The 18,129-nt window shown below is 46.2% G+C and overlaps 4 protein-coding genes across 5 annotated transcripts; 3 read left to right on the top strand and 1 right to left on the bottom strand.

Moving 5' to 3' along the window:
* Positions 1-599: 599 nt before the first annotated feature.
* On the top strand, positions 600-4,258 carry LOC135588305 (peroxisomal membrane protein PMP22-like). Of its 2 annotated transcripts, XR_010476186.1 has the most exons (8): positions 600-856; positions 935-1,033; positions 1,599-1,700; positions 2,198-2,273; positions 3,153-3,223; positions 3,319-3,404; positions 3,511-3,610; positions 3,932-4,258. XR_010476186.1 is itself a non-coding variant. In XM_065080367.1 (7 exons), exons 1-7 carry the CDS (start codon positions 785-787, stop codon positions 3,557-3,559), a joined length of 555 nt encoding a protein of 184 aa, XP_064936439.1. In that variant the 5' UTR covers positions 602-784; the 3' UTR covers positions 3,560-3,868. The 2 variants fall into 2 exon arrangements, 1 of the variants encoding a protein (XP_064936439.1); XM_065080367.1 differs by lacking the exon at positions 3,932-4,258 and having other exon boundaries at positions 602-856; positions 3,511-3,868.
* A 25-nt stretch (positions 4,259-4,283) lies between these two features.
* Positions 4,284-5,519, bottom strand: LOC135680419 (probable F-box protein At4g22030). The gene has a single exon (XM_065194301.1). It carries the CDS (start codon positions 5,517-5,519, stop codon positions 4,284-4,286), a length of 1,236 nt encoding a protein of 411 aa, XP_065050373.1.
* Positions 5,520-9,315: 3,796 nt separating this feature from the next.
* LOC135588304 (zinc finger CCCH domain-containing protein 2-like) lies at positions 9,316-10,949 on the top strand. The gene has a single exon (XM_065080366.1). The coding sequence runs from the start codon at positions 9,371-9,373 to the stop codon at positions 10,442-10,444; it is 1,074 nt and encodes a 357-aa protein (XP_064936438.1). The 5' UTR covers positions 9,316-9,370; the 3' UTR covers positions 10,445-10,949.
* Positions 10,950-16,437: 5,488 nt separating this feature from the next.
* On the top strand, positions 16,438-17,935 carry LOC135588303 (transcription factor RAX2-like). Its single transcript, XM_065080365.1, has 3 exons — positions 16,438-16,724; positions 16,925-17,054; positions 17,157-17,935. The coding sequence occupies exons 1-3, from the start codon at positions 16,589-16,591 to the stop codon at positions 17,710-17,712; spliced, it is 822 nt and encodes a 273-aa protein (XP_064936437.1). The 5' UTR covers positions 16,438-16,588; the 3' UTR covers positions 17,713-17,935.
* The last annotated feature ends 194 nt before the right edge of the window (positions 17,936-18,129 follow it).

Here is an 18,129-nt window from a genome sequence, read left to right as displayed (position 1 = left end):
AAAAATATAATACATGACACTATGTATTGGATCGGTACTAAAGCGATGGACAAAATAACAAAAATATGTTGAAATTATCTTTTTACCAGTAAAATCATTGAAAACATAAGAATGTTAATATTATTCTTTTTACCCATCATTTTTATACTAATCCATCCATGTCACATGCTATCTTAGAAAACATGATATTTTAATAATAATAACTCTATTTATCCTATCATCATGATAACGATACGATAAATAGTTATTTATTTTATTTTAAAATTATAAAAATTTCAGTATAAATTTTTTAAGTATAAAAATCATGATATTAATAAAATCTAAGTATGAGGATAATATATAATTAGTCCATCTAAAACTTAAGATATTATATAATATTATTTTAGAGGCTATATAATATTATATAATAAATATATTTTGATTCTAGTATTTGTAATTTTTCAACCTATTACTTGGATAGTGAATGTATAACATGACATGATTTGCTCTGTTTATAAGATTTGAATGCAACATAGTTAATAATGAAGTCAGGAGGCTTCCTTGTTCCAAAGCATAACTGCATCTCACGTGCGCTCACTCGTGCGCTTCCAAGATATTTTCTCCCTGCTGACGGTGGACGTCGCGCACGGCCACCTGCAACTTGGGGATCACAATCTTGGTTAGATTCGTCGAGGCCGGCGTCGTCACCTCTCCATAATCTACTGCCGCTTCCTTTGTGTTTCTCCGCCGTCCACCTCGCCTGGTCTTGGATCTCTCCAACCAAAGCAAAGGGGAAGAAGGAAGGATGGGCGCAGTAGTGAAGAAGGGATGGGAGCGGTACATGCTTCAACTCCAACTGCACCCTCTGAGAACCAAAGTTCGGACTTTTTATCTTTTACTCTCCGCTTCAAAGCACGTTGTGTTCTTTCTTCTATTGATCGTGGTTGGGCTGTAGGCGATCACGGCCGGCGTTTTGGCAGGGATCAGTGATTCGGTGGCGCAGAAGCTTTCGGGCATCCCCAGGCTGCAGCTGAGGCGGCTCCTCCTCAAAGTGGTACTGTTGACGGACTCTGCTTGATGGTTTTGGTTGGATTTGTCCACCTTTTGTGTTCGGTTGCATGGCTGATCTGATCTCTGAGAAATATGCGTGCGTTTTGCTGATTAAAGTTTCAGAAATTTGTTCTACGAGAAATAGTTTAGATTCGTCCTCGACGCGGCAAAATTAGGCTCCGGCTCCTTCGATTCGTCACTAAAAAGACCATCAAGCGCCATGGTTTCTGGTTCTTCTTGACTGTAGATTTTGGTGATTTCCTTTATGTCGGAGAAGCAAACTTTAGTTGACAACCATGCCATCGGTACAAGCCATTTGAGGCACACAGTACTAACATAATCTACCTGTAGATTTTACTCAAAGCTGTTTGAAATGTTCGCATGGCTCCGAGCTAGCTTGTTCACTTCGTAGCTGCAGTATACTCGATGTCGTCGTCACCAACTTTTGTGTCAAATGGAAATTTTCTCTTTTATATTTTCTTCATGGCTCATTTTTTGTTTTCCATGCTGAAATCCGTCACTTGTTCACATAATTCCCCCATGACACTTTCCCTTATCATGTACTTCAGCTCTTTGGCTTTGCCTATGGTGGACCTTTTGGGCACTTCTTGCACAAGCTGTTGGAGATCATTTTCAAGGGAAAGAAAGATTCCAAAACGGTAGCTAAGAAGGTATTCTTATGCATCTAGTTTCATGTCTATCAGCTTCCTCCTTTTCTTGAAGGTAGCAATTGACTTATATCCGGAAGATGTTGCAGCTTATGTGAACTGTTGTTGTGTTTTACATAAGTTTTGATGGTCAGAGATTTTAGTCTATATTGTGCAAAGTATAAAATTATATTACTTATGATAATATTCATGTATTATTAGATGTTGTCTCCATGCTGTATCATATCCTACATTTATAAATTTTGTTATATAGAACATTTGTTTCATGTTATGTTTGAGTTATTTGTCCATATGCTTGTTTTGTAAACTTTTGAGAATGGAAAGCATGTATTCTGAATTCTTAAATCATTAGGTCATCCTATACTTAGAAATGGCTTTGTTCTTATGAAATTATCGATTTCGTGATACTTTGTTCAGGTGCTATTGGAACATATGACATCTTCATACTTAAATATGGCTCTGTTCTTACGAAATTATCAATTTCATGATTTTTCGTTCAGGTGCTATTGGAACAGATGACATCTTCTCCTTGGAACAATTTTCTTTTCTTGATATATTACGGCTTGATTGTTGAGAGTAAGTTTCCTTAATCCAGTAACATTAAATGAAGATAAACTCTGTGTCAATGGCTATATTATATGCTGACATGACTTCAATTACTTACTTTTGTTAGCGAATGAAACTCTTCTCTGTAAGTTCGTTTGTGGATCGCTGATTTTTTATGTTTAATCTTCATTTGTGATTCCGTTGTTTAATTGAACCTTTGTATATCTTCAGCAGCTAGCACGAAGGATGAAAGTTCACATATGGTCCATCCTTTTGTTCTCTACTATAATAAATATAATTTTTAGAGTTTGAAACTACCCAAATCACAATTTTTATATCTCTAGATTTGATTGAAAAGTTTATATAAGAGAATGAGAGTGGATATGATCCAAGCTACTGTTTGGTGATTGAAGATATGTTCTAATTGTGATCTGAATGAAGGTTTCTTACTATATGAATGGTTCAAATTTAACAGCTCTGTTTTCATGCCAACCATGGACATGAACTACTTCTTTTATTAATGCAAATAAGAGTTCCTCTTTTTAATCTCAACCACCCATCTTATTAATGGTGAATTTGGTGAATAAAGTGGCTACACTTTGGCTTTCCGACTTGATTTATGGCGAAAAACTGAAATAATGTCAACTGGGTCTGTCGCAACTAAGTACGATAAACATCATAAGTATTCTTCACAGAAGATCTTCGTCTCCCTCCGCTCATAGTTGCCTATGATGAGTGCCCATGAAAGTTTTTGATAGCGACACAGATTGTTAATTCTCGCCTAGTTGGTGGAGTCTGAGAGTTAAAAGTAACTAGGACAGATTAGCGCTTCTTGTTCCCAAGTGTCTTGCCCATGTACGTCATACCATATGCATCATCAGAACTGATTTGAACTTTTATTGCCCGTAGGAAGGCCTTGGCCACAGGTCAAGGACAAAGTTAAAAAGGATTACCCCTCAGTGCAGTTGACTTCATGGATGGTGCGTAAGACGATGTCTTCTCTGGTCTGAGTTGTGGGTTTTCTAGCGTTTACTCAACTCAAAACTATATATTGACTGATCGTTATGTTTTGCAGTTCTGGCCAGCAGTAGGGTGGGTAAATCATCGGTATATGCCGCTACAGTTCCGTGTTATATTCCATAGCTTTGTGGCATGTTGCTGGTATCATTTTAGTCCCGTTTGACATTCTCATTTACATTTTATCCTCATCAGTTTCTTTTATATTTCTGATACTACAATGTTTATATGTGGTCGTTGCAATCCACAGGGGAATATTTTTGAACCTTAGAGCGAGGACTAAGGCCTTGCCTAAATGATGGAAGGAAATATAGGCGCAAGGAGGGGATTCATTCGAAAAAGCAAAAAAGGTCAATTATGTTTGATCAAGACTTGAATTATATGATTCATAGCTCCGCGAAGGCTCTATTCTCGAAACGACAAAATATATCTTTGCCTCTTTGAAGTTTTAGCATTCCATATTCATACCTCTCGAAAGAAATATATCTTTTGAGTTGCACATTTGAAACTTCAAGAGTACCATATACATAGATAGCCATGAAGCATATATTCTGTATATCTTCTCTTGCCACAGGGGTGCATATAATATTTGAATTGATTAGGCATCATCTGTGATTTTAAATTGAAGAGATGACTGACTGGCCTCTTCTCTCTCTTTTTTGTCTTTTCAGAAGGCCAAGTTATCCTGCTTGGTTACAGCAACGTTTCCGGTTAGCACTTGTTTGTTGGCTGTGGTTCCTCCTTACAGAGGGAATGATTAGATAGATCTGCATAGAACTTGGCGGTAAATGCTGTCGGAGAGGGAGCCAATCCCCAGTTGCTCGTAAGGAGTTGGAGTTAGGCTTTCGCTTCCGGTGAACACTTGGCGAGGAACACTAATATTTGCAGCCAACGTTGGCTGTTCACATGCTGATTACGAGTATAGCAAGTCGCTGGGTGACTCAGTTCGGAGTATAGCAAGTGCTACACCTAAGAAAAGGCCAACTCGGTTTAGAACAGCTTCCCGGCAAACTCCTTGATATCTTAATCTTTACAAGCAGCAGCATAGGGCACAAAGTCTCTGAACTCCGAGAGGCTCCTTCCGAGTTGCAAAGCCAGCTTCAACTTGAATAATTCCCCATTCTCCCTCTTCTCCAAATCTTCCTCCCCCAAATTGGATTCGATTTCCTCTTGCAGCCACCTGTAGAAGCCGGCATTGGTCCGGAACAGCTCGAACACCATCCCTACCTGCCCCGCATGCTCCAAGGTGTTCGCCACGGTCGCCAACGACCCTCCGGCCACCGCAAGCAATGCTGGCAGTGGCCCCAGCGCCGAAACACCTAATAAACCAGATCCGATGGTAGCTAGGCCAGCGAATATAGGTCCTGCTGCAGCTAACGTCTTGTTGATGTTCAAGACCACCTTCCCCAATCTCACATATTGTTCCTCATCTTTCAGCTTTAGAACTTTGAGAAGACCCCTCATCTCTTCTTCCACTTCTTTGCTCCAACCATTCCTTTCTACGCCATTAATCGTACGCCTCTGATGTGTTCCTGGTCGCCTTTGTCGTAGTTTAGGCCACCAACAAGCAGGATCAACCTTCTTCGGGAACTTCTCGAGCATTCCAGGGAGCAAAGGCAGGGGATAAGCCTTCTCGAGAGCGAGCACCTTGTTCATGGCGTCCATGACATCCAACTCGGTTGGAGCTCGCAGTGCGAGAGTGTCTTGGATCGATCGCTCCAGTTGCTTCCACATCCACGTTGCTTTTCTTTGTTCTTCAGCTAGCTGGGAAGGCTGAACCTTGTTGGCGACCAGCATCATTCCGGTCGCGGTGCTGAATAAGAGCACGGACGCTACCTTGAGCGGTAGTAGCTGCGGTGTTGCTTCTCCTACCGGTATCGATGAGATTCCTGCCAAGAGCGATCCGATGAGAGTGATAGAGTTGATGGAGTTCGTAAGGAGGTGATTCCAATTGTCTCTCTGTGCTCCGATGATGGCATGCATGTTGGCTCCATCAGCAACCGCCTCGGCTATGGCAAGAAGCTCGCTGACCACAAAATCCTTGTCCTCGTTACCTGGCACGGTTTGTGTCGGTGCCTCCGCGGCGGCAGTGTGCTCTCGTCTCCGGATGAAGTCCTCGACCGTGATCTTCTTTGACAGCTTTTGATTGTAGACGCTTTTCGCTCTGAAATTGTAGGAGGGATACAGGCTCGCGTGAAATCTTCGATGAGATGATGATGATGAAGATGGCTGCAAGATCTGGATTTGGAGAGCTGCCATGTCTGAACCTCTCTGTGTTTGTGTTTTGAAATGTCTTCAAGGATCGAGGAAGAAGCAGATGCAGACTTGAAAGAAATGGAAATAAGAACTTGTTGGACCGGGTTGCGATGAAACGGGATGGCTGCATTTCACACATATAAGCGATCGGGGATCATTGTCGGCTGACTGCAGGTTAGACCTCAAACCATCGAATTCGGAGAAGCCTGAACGAAGATGAATTAGTCAAAGTCGTTGGGTTTCACAGTTTGACTTCCTAATGGTTGACTTCTTCTCCATATTCTGTTCATCGAATAACTAATTTAGATTCCAACACGGGGAGACGTTGAAGCGTAAAAGAGAATCTCAAGTGTGAACTCCTGCTATTTCCACTGTTACACCCTACCATTTTTCCACCTCTTCATACTGTTGACTTCTCATTCACGGGGTCCGAGTCCAACCGTCTTTTTCTCCTTCCTTCCTCGGAGGACCTATTTGGTGGTATCCCACTTGGTTGCATGTATCATACATAGTATATAGTAAGCTTTTCTCCAAATCGTTAGTGATCGAGTCTGACTTCGCATGAAACACTGTTAGAATATAGAGCAAATCAGACTCTTCCCTTTGAATCGAGTGAACCAACTTTTATTAACTTCAAATATTGAAGAAGTCTTTAAACACAAACAGTGAATCGTACAGTATAATTTCTGAAACTTATATTCGGCGAGGAATCTTATTCACGAATTATAGGGTCGCTGTTCCATCTCTACGTCGAAACCAAATGCTTCAGCTTCGTTCACCTCGAGATGGCTCCTCACAGGTTGCAGGCTGCCTTCATCCTCCAAGTATTAAGCTTACTGACTCGGTAAAGAAGCGTGAGTTTGGTGACGCTTGTGACACGGCCTCTGTATAGATGTGCCGGTTGCTTCAGTCGGTTGCATGTCTTACGTACCGCATATGTTGCTCAGCCTTTCGAGGAGGATCAACGGTGGCACAATGCAGATTACTCGTTCCCATGTTCCGGTCAACAACGAGACGAGAAGCGGATGGTGACGAGAAAAGGGGGCCTCAAAATGTAGTTCGGATGAACTCCTCCTATGCTGGTGTCGTGTTGTTGGAAATGAGGGGGAAACATTATGATCTGCAACCCTCTTGATCAACCACAGGACCTAAATCCATGACTTGGTGCTTTGGGCTTGTACTAACTACAAGGCAGGAAAACCCACTTCTCCGATCAAATCACAGGGAGAGAAACCTACTTGATGTAACTAAAGCCTTCGGTCACATGCCGTGGTAGAAGGGGAAGGGCATACTTCTTCTTTAGCGCTGATCACCCAAGGAAAAAACAAAGACCTACCATAAATAGTCTTGAAAAAGGATGGATGCCTGATGAACTCTGTACTCCGTTGTTCTCTTGCTTGTTGTCGAGTAAGCGAGGAGACGTCCATCGCTTGTAGTCCTCCTATGAGGATGGTCACCCGCTTCCTTTTTTGGGCTGAAGAAGAGAAGTCTTCCTACGAGCATTGCGTAACAGTGGGGAAGAGCCATCAGATTGAGCCTGCTTGGAAGGGGGAGAGCCATTATACACCTCGTGAGGGAGAACAACCTTCGAAGGTGCTGCTGGCCGAGCAGGGGCCGAAGGCATTGGCTGAAGGTGTCGGTGTACCAGAAGAGGGAAAACTAGCAGAAGGAACCTCCGGAGGAGGACCTTTGAGAACCGAGGAAGAAGCGTTTAAACCAGTGGGATCGGGAGGTTGGCTAGGATTAACGGGAGGCGAAGATCGAGAATTAGTGGACCGGGCAGTCAATCGAGGTGAGGTAAGGAAGGAGGAAGGCGATGGGTTCCCCCCATAGCCTCGGAAATGGCCCAGAGCTTCTCTCTCTTCCTCCTCGACTCTATAAACACATTGGAACTCGTTTTCTTAGATTCTGCGATTGGATGCGCCAAAATCTGCGTAAAACTTGCCGACGCTTCGTGTTTCACCACGTCAGAATCACATCGGTGCTCGTCTCCGCAGAAGCGTACCCACCAACTTAATTAATCACATAAAAGATAACCAACATTTATCTTACGATTTCATTTCTTCTATTGTTGGAAATCCGAATCTTACATTCGTCAACTCGTGAGCTGGCCAACAACTGCACCAAACCACAATCAGTAGCAACAACAACGACACACACCAGATATTAATACCCGGAAACAAATGCGTCGAGGATCTTACCGTGAAAATGTTCGGGGAAGGAGGGACACGTCACGGTGAAGCGGGAGATATCGGAGATGTCGTGATAGTCTGAAGCCGTACGTACTGCATTCAACAGCCATGCTTTACTCCCTTCGATCACTACCTGTCCCCCCAACGACGTGCACGCATGTCGCACACCCTAGCCGATCCTTCACGTGGTCTTCTTCCATGGCCCGTACGTCTTGCGATGCCGTCGGTCACCGGTCTATCCCACAACTGTTCCCTCCTCTCATTAATGTCTTCCTCGCCCCGAGCCAAAGCAAACCAGCAGTGCACGTCGAGGTTACGTCGTCTCCCGGGTCTTCACTTTGGCTGGGGCAATCCATCCGGTCTTCTCATTCATCTCACCAAATCGGACATCGGAGAATAGGACATAATGTGTGACTCCCAGTATTTAATCCTTGTCTGAAACACACAATAGGCTAGGATTTGTCACCTTGATTGTTGTCGTGGCTGTTTCGTAGCTTTTACGAGTATCTCCGGAGAAGCAAGAAAGCAGTGAATGCTTGGACCACAATAATTGGACACAACGAATCTGGGCACTCACACGCGTGCTGCTTCTGCTACGCCTCACTGGAGTTCGATCGGATTAGATTTGGATGGGATCCACAGGTACCATCTCCTCACTCTGACATGCTGCTGCTCTCTTTTCCCTGCGTTGATGTTCCATGAGCTTGCACCGTGCTGGTGGAGCAAGAGACAGTACGCCATAGCTGTGCACTCACTAGTGGAGCTCCGTCTCGTGGGCCCTCCGTCCTCCTCCCTCGTCCCAAACAGCATTTATGGCGTTTTCGGACCACAAGCATCACGGCGGGGCTCGCGTGACGACGACCCGCCGAGACAAGGACCGATCCCAGCCAAGCTTTACGGTAAACCACTCCACGGCCGTGGTGATTTCGATCGGACGGTCCTTAATCAAGACCGATGATAAAGCGAGGCTCATGTGACATGACATGACTCCACCAACTCCTTTTTCATCTTAGGCTATAAAAGTAATAACACGCTTCCACCGACTTATCTTAACAGTTATTCCCGCGGCCCCAGGCCCAATCTCAACCGTACGAACCACCATCAATTCTGAACAATAACAACGCTACACAATCCCCAACGAACGTGGACCCGCATTATTTACCTTTCTGATGATTGGATCAAAACTGTGAAGCCCACAAAGAACACTTACCATCGACCCGGGTCTTTTACCTTTCTACTGATTGGATAAAAAACTGTGAAGCCCACATAGTTACGCTCTGAAGGTGAGGATTTTGAATTCACTAACTGCCTTTGTCGTGTGGAGGAGATAGAACGTGTCTGCTGTCGGGACAAGCGCAGGACTGATAGATTGATCCCTCTCCCTCCTCCACGTGTCCACCACCACCTACTACACGCCTCCCGAAAAACCGCTTGCTTAACTCTGCCTCCGTCATCCCGACGCCGCTGCAGCGGAACCGAAACCATCGCACCCGTCATCGCCTCAACACCCCCGAAACGCCGTCAGTTATAGATATTTTATAATCGCGGTTAGCTAATAACCCAACCCCGGTCACCCCCTTCCCCTTTATATGCCATGTAGCGCAGTGGGAACTGGAGAGCGAGAGAAGACAACAGGAGTGGCGCTGGAGAGAGACGACGACGATGATGATGATCGGGCGAGGTGTCACCCTTCACAATCCGACGGTCCACGTACCACCCTGGTCCTCTTTCGATGATCCGATGGCCGGCGACGGCCTCCCCGACGAGGCCACGCTCGCGGCGCTGCAGCTCTACCTCCGCCGCGAGGAGGAGGCGGGGGAGGACAACGCTCGGTTGGTGGACGCGTACGCATCGGACGAGTTCAGGATGTACGAGTTCAAGGTGCGGCGGTGCGCCCGGGGGCGCGCCCACGACTGGACCGAGTGCCCCTTCGCTCACCCGGCGGAGAAAGCCCGCCGTCGCGACCCTCGGAGGCACCGATACTCCGGCTCCCCCTGTCCGGACTTCCGCAAGGCCAGTGGGTGCAAGCGCGGCGACGTATGCGATCTTGCCCACGGGGTGTTCGAGTGCTGGCTCCACCCCGATCGCTACCGCACCCAGCCTTGCAAAGACGGAACCGCCTGCCGCCGCCGCGTTTGCTTCTTCGCCCATACCCCCGATCAGCTCCGTGTGGTGCCTCCACACCATCAGCAGAGCTCGCCGACGGCAGCAGCCGCTGGCGTCGACTCCTACGACGGGTTGCCTCTTCACCAGCAGTCGTTCATGCAGCCTTATATTCCCAAGAATCTTGTCTCCTCGCCAACGTCGGTGCGGATCTCGCCGCCCAACTCCCCGCCGACGGAGTCGCCGCCGATATCACCCAACGGCGCGCAGCTGGGTTCATGGCATGCTGGCTCGTCGGTGAACGAGATCGTGGCGTCGCTGAGGCAGTTACAGCTCAGCAGGGCCAAGTCGGCGCCAAGCTCCTGGGGGTTGCAGGTGGGTAGCGGTGGGTTTGCCTCGCCAAGCGCGTTTGCAGGATTTAATGCTGGCTTCTGCAGCCTGCCATCGACTCCGACGGCTAGTACGATGATATGTGGCGATGCCAGGTGGCTGGAGGAAGTGGAGCCGGCGGAGAGGGTGGAGTCCGGGAGGGCTCTGAGGGCGAAGATGTTCGAGAGGCTGAGTAAAGAGAACATTTTTGAGAAGGCAGAGGCCGCGCCGGACGTCGGGTGGGTGTCAGAGTTGCTGCAGTAGCAGAAAGATGCTAATGGCAAAGTGATGGGTCAAAAACTGATGACGATTCGAAGGAAGAAAATTATGCTATTATCCTCAATTCTTTCTTGAATTGTTGCCAACGTTGGGATCTCCGAGGTCAAAAAAAAAAAGAGAGAAAAAAAAAAGTTGTCTCCTGTTGTATATATATATATATATATATATATATATATATGAAGAGTAGCGGAGGGTTGGATCAGATTTGGGTTAGAGAATGAGGAATTCAATAACTATTATGCTGCTTCTGCCGTACAAGGAAGGGTTGAATGAGTGCTGAAGACTTCTAGAGGAGGAAGCAGCATTCTGCGGAAACTGCATTATTTGGGTCATCGACGTCTTGCTTTTTCTTGTCATTCTGGTTATGCTGGATGTCCAGTTTGAAATATTGGACCTGTAAATAGGGTGTTATAGTAGCATCTCTGTCACCATGTTGACATTGTGTATCTTAAGTTTCCATCTAGTGGATTTCAGATGTTTCTTTTCATAAGCGGTTCTTTTCTTGCTTCGTAAATGTTTGCGGTGGGCGTGGATGGATGGAGTTGGTTTATCCCCAAACCTCACGATTGAGACCCTCCGATGTGAACCTTTGCATTACAATGTTGAAAGTTTGCAATCGTGCCCGGTTGATGCCAGGAGATCAGATGGCGACATGAATTCGCTTGTCCCCCAAGAACAGGAACATCTCCTCTTTCGCTTGCTGTCGAGTTATCCGTTGACCGCTTCATCGGTGCACAGATTGGCATGGTTTAGGGATAACACATAGAGGTGCTTTAGTTGTTATCGGTGTCGCAAGAGAATTTGTTAACAGCGAGACTCTATCACGAGATCAGAGATGTTTGGCCTGTGAGAGACGGGCTGTGTGTCGATTGCCTCGTATTGCAAAGCTCGATGCGATCTATTGACTGACTATTTTAGTGGTTCATGTGAGATGCGGTAAGATGTTTGGCATCGGAGGGACACGGTGCGTCGCCTCGTGTCTGCTCGAGCAATGAGAGGCCTGGAAGACGGGCATCGGGCACCTGGAGCTGGATGTATCGGCAGGATGCCGGAGGGTGCCTACTTTTGGGTTTGCTATGACAGACATGGTATAGCATAGCATGCACGGATGTCTCTCACTATCGGAGTTGGTGCGTTCCGGTTAGGGACCGGTAGGTGGGAAGTCGTGTTTGATACAGAAGAGACAGCTTTTCTTTAATCTTCCTCCTGATATTAAGCAGAGACACAAGGGTGGGGAGGGGGGTTTAGGTCTCCGGTGGTTCTAACGCGGCAGCAGCTTCGGAGCAACAAAGACGATGATTTCCTCGGGAAACTTTTCTCCTCTCGCCTGGCGCAATGATGAAAGCTGATATACGATGAATTGATTGATATGACTGCTTTGAGAAAAAGAGAGCAGAAAAGTTAGAAAGAGAAGCCGCCGCGGAAATGTGCCTCTGAACTCCATACTAATTACCGGACTGGATCAAAGACTAACTAAGCACCGCTAATTTTCCTGAGCTGAACAGTATCTCCTCCGATTCACGCGGTCAGGGCGTTGCACCCTTCGCGAAAGCTGAGTCACAGAGACACGGACGGGATGGGACGGAGATGGAGGAAAAGAGCGGGGGGGGTGGGGGAAAGATAAGGGCGTGGGTCCCACGCACCCGGCGTAAGAGAAATGTGGACGTGCTTGTCCATCCCGTGGATGCTATCCACTCCAGCGTGGAATTCCCCATCAGCTACCTGCATGACAAGATGTCGTACGGGTAAAGATCAGCTGACAGGCCGCGCAAAATGGTATCTTTCGAGATGTGTCATCTTTCACACCCCCCCCCCCCCCCCCCTCGGACGAGCTTATCCACTGTCTCCTGGTCAACAAATCTGCGGTAAGGTAAGAGATAGGAGGACATGGGTTGGGTTGTGGATTGAAATGACAATAGTTCCATGTCCTTGCGTTGAAAAAACACTAGCTCGGTGGTGCGTGGTTGCCCAACAACCGGCCTTCTACCTAAAGTGGAGCTCTGTTGCCTGAAACCCAGACCAAGATTTATCTGATTCATATCGTCGGGAGCCCAATATCTATACACGATGAGGTCAAACCTTACCAAGCTGCGGTTCTATTGATTAACCTGTTCCTCCGCTTGCTTCTTCTTCCGGGATCGATGATTAAGAGATGGAATAAACGCATGAGAGGAACTGATGGTTATAATGGACGGGGACCCCTCACCAAGTATTATTCTGATGGTTACGTCCCAAAACCACATCCGGTGTTCCTCATCCCCCTTCTTCTGGTCGCAGCATCTGTCACATTTCCACCCCCATTATCCGCAATAGTTGCATATATAGTTACATGCCATCAGATCCAACTATTTTAGGATTCTTCTCTCCGTCTTCTCGTCCTTTTTGCTCTTCTCAGACACTGGAGGCGATATGGAACGGTGATTCTGCGAGCAGCTGAAGTCTAAAGTGGTAGTGTCAACTCAGCTCGGCTAGTGGAATCATCCGACGGTCACCCATCCTTGCGCCTTTGGCTTTTTTCAGGGCTTCGTCTTCCTTGCTCCAGCCATATGTTTTACCATGCATCCCCTTTCACCACCGTCCGAATCCGCATGTCTCGTCTCTAACAGGACTACTACAATTGGAGCCTTCATTTCTCCGTCGGTTTCGTATGATCTTCTTACGGGGGTCGGTCTCTTGAGATGACGGTGGCCGTTGTCCTCATCCGGAAATCGTTCCGGTGTCAGCCTCAAGCAGGCCTGCCCTGTTGGCTTTCACCGTAGCAACTCTCACCGCCTTTGATACGACGACTCGGCTCACTGCAGCCTCCACAGGAGCACAGGTAGTGTGCTGAAAGGGAAACGCAAGGGAGATCACGCAAGGTCACTCCCGAAAGACAGGGATGGGAAGGAAAAAGAAAACCAGAACTCCGGCGAAAGGACCATCTCACCGACAGGCTCTGACCACGGATCATCACACCATTTATTGAGCTCTCATCTCGACGTGCAAGTTCATGCACGCATGCACGTGTGGGTGTATGACGTGGGCCTTCTGGGCTGCAGAGACATGTATGAGTGGCAAAGCCCAATGCCATTTCACGCTACATCTTTCTTTTCTCTCTCTGCTATCCGGGGAGCATGTTCATTAATTGCTGTACATGAAGTAATGTCGCATCGAACCAACCAAAAATGAAGTGTCACAGAATTGAGTCTCCGGTATGAATTTATTATGCTCATGGTCTTCTTGAGTTTTACGGCATTCTGTGGAGATCACCAAATGCTTCAGGCAACCTTAATAATCACAACTGTAAAGTGCGTAACATGTCTGAAAGTAATACTACAGGGAGGCAAATTCCCTAAGAGCCGATCTTGCCTTATCGGAGACAAGAGGCCTGTTTGGCTGATAACTCATATTCAGTCCAATATGAGCTTTATCAATCCACATCTCATATCCTCTTAATCTAATCCTAATTAATATTAGGGGGAGATGTGATGATTGTTAAAGACTGTATAAATATGACAGCAACGAGAGTAGCAAGTGGAGAGATCTTCGCAACAGAAAAGAGGAGAAAAAAAAGATAGAAAAATAAAAGAAAAAAAGGGAAGAAAACAATGACAATACAAAGAGACTGTTTTCAATTATCTAGCAGTGTTCTCATCTCAGGTTAGATCAAATCTACAGTAGACTCTTGCTGTGATTACTTGGGGAGGTTTTAGATATTGTGCATAGTGACACGATCCTTGTATCTCAGTTATTATCTTGTAATTGTTGCTAGAGTTTAGAGCAAGAGATTAAGATTTATATATTCATTATTCTCGTAGTGGATTATTTCTAGTTTGTTCCGTAATTTTTATCCTTTACATTAAAAGGATTTTACAAGTATATCTTAGTGTTTTATTTAATTATACTTTTATTTAATTCTATTATGACATGTTAGTATTTGTTCATATATAAAAGTTATTCTGCTTTATCCAGCAAAAAGCACTAAGCCACGAGAAGAGACATTAGCGGTGATAACCTCGAACGAGAACGAGAACAGAGGGCCATCTGAAAACCACTCGCCCTTTCAATTTGCGCAAAGGTATGTGTGGAAACGGACTAAAAATTGACTCAGACTTGGGCCTAATAAACCGGATCATTGCCTCACTGAACCGGCCCAAGTCGCGTGAGAAGCGCTCGCGCGCCTCTGGCCGCCGGTGCGTTGCTCACCGCGTGGCCCCCCATCGCGCGCCTGCGGGTGCGTTTCACGCCGCGGTCCTCACCGCAACCCGCGCCGCTCGCCGCCTGCCCGTGGGCCCGCGTTGCTCGCCGCAACCGCACACGGCCGCCTGCGTTGCCCGCGGTCCTCACCACAACCCACGCCGCTCACCGCGGCCTTTATTGCTGCCGGCGCCTGCGCCGCTGCCCGCATTCCTTACCGCATGTTCATTTCATATAACACCACATCCAAATTAGTTCTTAACCCAACCAAGAAAGAAATGTGATTATGAGGAACAGCTCATCGTGCAAGATCATTGGAACGAAATCAATTAAATTCAAGAGATATGGCAAAAGAGGACTCTTGAAGGTAAGAAAAGAGTCTCTTAGGGGATGTGATTGTCTTCTACTACTGTTTTGCGACTGTTGACTTCGAGGTTCAACAGTAGTAGGGCCCATCACTGACAAAAGAGGACTTTTGAAAGAAAGAAAGGAGCTCACTGTATACTTTTCATTGATGACTTGTCAATGAAGGTTTTGTTAAACACAAGACTAATATTTTTGAAAATTTTCAGATATAAAAAATATATAGTGGAGGAACAAATCGAAAAGTATGTTTAGACACTTCATACCTTGAAATTTTGTAACGATGAATTTACTATTTATTGAGTAAAGAAAGGAAGCATTCGTAAACATATAATGTTTCACACTCAACACGATAGTGGAGAGAATAAATTGTATCATCGTAGAAATAGTACGTCATTTTAGACCGAGTCAAAGTCGTTACCATCATTGTTAATTGAGTTCAAGATACTAAAATAGAAATGAAGGAGCTCATTTACCTCTTTTTCACATTTAATTTTTTTTATTATAAATGATATATATGAGTGAACAATGATAAATTAGAATTTACGTTAAAATATTATATTTCCTTAGGTTATCCCTTACTGGTAAAAGACTTTGAAGTCTCAAACCCCAAGAATCATAAAATTGAAATATATAGGGGTATCATTTCTTATAAACAAATACTACTATGGAAGGGCAAGGAGGGGGATATAAACGAAGCAAAACTAATTGCACGTAGAGTTTTGATTCCAAAATCATCCTCTCCACCTATAAAGAACCGAGGAGAAGCACTCCTATAATATTGTCCTTGATCGACAAGAGATGATGGTGACATCATCATCGTCCCGGACTCGCCCCAAAACCCAGTCAAATCCGTATTCCACCTCAACAAACGTATCTACCGGAGGTTTACGGACGCTTGACGATCAAGAAATTACGAGTTTTAGCACGCTCCATCTACCGACTCCTATTCCTCTGACATCCACTCGTGGGCCCCCCGGACATGAATGAATCTAAGCTAACGACGACAGCGTGTTCTTCGTACCCCAATCTGCCCTCACAATCACCTGTTATTAGTCAATTACTTGCTTATAAATAAATATACACACTCGGATATCATTTCAAACCTTCATTTCAATTGCCTACGCTGTAACTTCCACCGCACTGCAGATTAACCCGTTGGGTCGTCGTCGTCGTCGACAAGGGAGCAAAAAAGATGCAGGACATGACAAAGAGTAATAAGGGGACTTAATTAACACATCAACCAACTTGATGGACTCTCTCATCTTCCACACCGTTCTCCCTCCCCTCGTTGTACTCTTTAACCTATGATTTCGAAATTCAAAAACATTAATCTTTGATCACCGCGGTGTGCATCCATCCTTCCACAGCGTTGACTGGGTCCACGTAAATCCTGTCTCTTTTTCTTCACCACGGACGTGGACCAACGATGCCTACCTTGTCTTCATTTAGTTACCATCCTCTCACAGTTCAGACCAGACCAGATCAGAGCAGCCGCTGTTTGCTAATCTCTTCACCACTCGTCTTCTGTTTCCGGCCGGAGGCGAGCTTGGGTCTGCTTCTCTGTCGGTTCTGGTGGCAGGTGAGGTGATGGGCAGAACTCCGTGCTGCGACAAGGCGCAGGTGAAGAGAGGGCCATGGTCTCCGGAGGAGGACATGGTTCTCAAGAAGTATATAGAGGGTCATGGAACCGGTGGAAACTGGATTGCCTTGCCCCAGAAAGCAGGTTCCTCACCGCCCTGCCCTTTCAGCATTTAACCCATCCACTGTGTCTGCTGCTCTCTTTGGCTACTTTAGATATGAAATCACCAATGGCAAATACATCTCTTGGTTTACCAGATTTTATCGTGAATTTGCTCATATTCCTCCATCTATTTCTCTGATTCTTGGGTTCGGTTCGAACAAACGGAAACCCACAACTCTCAGGTCTCAAACGTTGCGGCAAAAGCTGCCGCTTGAGGTGGCTCAATTACCTCAGGCCCGACATCAAGCACGGAGGTTTCACCGAGGAAGAGGACGACATCATTTGCGGTCTCTACAACAACATCGGAAGCAGGCATCTTCGACTTTTCTCCTTTCCTCTTCCTCTAAATTATGACTCGGTTTCCGTGTTTCCACTTTCTTGAGCGCTTCTTGGCAACTCATTAATCTCTACTAGGTGGTCCGTTATAGCTTCGCAGTTGCCGGGCAGAACCGATAACGATATCAAGAACTACTGGAACACTAAGCTGAAGAAGAGGAGGACGATGGCGATGGTGGCAGCTCAAGCACCCAGCTCAAACAACACCACCTCCATCGACACCATCGTCGACCGAATCAATGACTTTCCTAGACCGCCACCGCCATCGACATCTCCTGTAGTCATCCCAATCGTAAAGGACGAAACATACACCTGCGATGACTTTCTGAAACCTGTCGTCCCAAGTCCTCCAGCGTCAGCAACGACCGACACTGGACTTGGCTTCGGTCGCTACGATTCTCCTCCGGTGGTCGCAGGACTCGCTGGCCCCCCCAGGGTTCAGCTAAATGCGTCCGACGCTTCCTCTCTGGTTACCGTGGACGACGGAAGCCTCTATTCCGACTGGTGGACTAATGGATCGGGTGATACCGATGAGTTCTTCCTGGAGTTTGGTGGCCAAGTCCCCATGGAATTCTTGACTAGTTCCTCTGACGCCTCATTCTTCGATACCGAAACCAGATCGCAGGTCACGTAGCCCTCGTGCTACTACGTTCCAGCAGAGTATTGTGTTCTGGCTTTTCCCGTCGAAAGCCCGTGCATCATAAAGAAGGAATTTACGGCAGACTAACAGCGGCATTAGCTGCCCGGACACCATCATGTTGCTAAACTTGATCTTGTATTATCTATACTCCCCTCCTTCATAGGTCATCCAGATCTGTGGCCATCTATATTGTTCAAAAGAATTATGTTGCACTCGATCTTGCTCTTGACATCGCTGATGAGATACGCAGACGCATGATGACACCTTCCTGTTACATAAACAAAACAGGAGTATTAATCGAGTAATTACATCTTATAAACGTGTTTCTTTTGTCATCGATCGGTGATGCGAAGAGCAGATGAGCGTCGGCAAGACTCTTTCGACTGTTCCAACTGAGGTCATCAAACTCGC

Source organism: Musa acuminata, chromosome BXJ1-8 (genome assembly GCF_036884655.1).
Source record: "Musa acuminata AAA Group cultivar baxijiao chromosome BXJ1-8, Cavendish_Baxijiao_AAA, whole genome shotgun sequence".
Lineage (NCBI taxonomy): Eukaryota > Viridiplantae > Streptophyta > Magnoliopsida > Zingiberales > Musaceae > Musa > Musa acuminata.
Note: the sequence above shows the minus strand (reverse complement) of the source record. Positions and strands in the feature narration are given on the sequence as shown.

Bases quoted from the DNA above. Each gene is read 5' to 3' on its own strand.
- LOC135588303 (XM_065080365.1), top strand. From the start codon at position 16,589: ATGGGCAGAACTCCGTGCTGCGACAAGGCGCAGGTGAAGAGAGGGCCA. The intron at 16,725-16,924 runs GTTCCTCACCGC...CACAACTCTCAG, and splicing joins TGCCTTGCCCCAGAAAGCAG to GTCTCAAACGTTGCGGCAAA. The intron at 17,055-17,156 runs GCATCTTCGACT...AATCTCTACTAG, and splicing joins TACAACAACATCGGAAGCAG to GTGGTCCGTTATAGCTTCGC.
- LOC135588305 (XM_065080367.1), top strand. From the start codon at position 785: ATGGGCGCAGTAGTGAAGAAGGGATGGGAGCGGTACATGCTTCAACTC. The intron at 857-934 runs GTTCGGACTTTT...GTTGGGCTGTAG, and splicing joins TGCACCCTCTGAGAACCAAA to GCGATCACGGCCGGCGTTTT. The intron at 2,274-3,152 runs GTAAGTTTCCTT...TATTGCCCGTAG, and splicing joins TTACGGCTTGATTGTTGAGA to GAAGGCCTTGGCCACAGGTC.
- LOC135680419 (XM_065194301.1), bottom strand. From the start codon at position 5,519: ATGGCAGCTCTCCAAATCCAGATCTTGCAGCCATCTTCATCATCATCA.
- LOC135588304 (XM_065080366.1), top strand. From the start codon at position 9,371: ATGATGATGATCGGGCGAGGTGTCACCCTTCACAATCCGACGGTCCAC.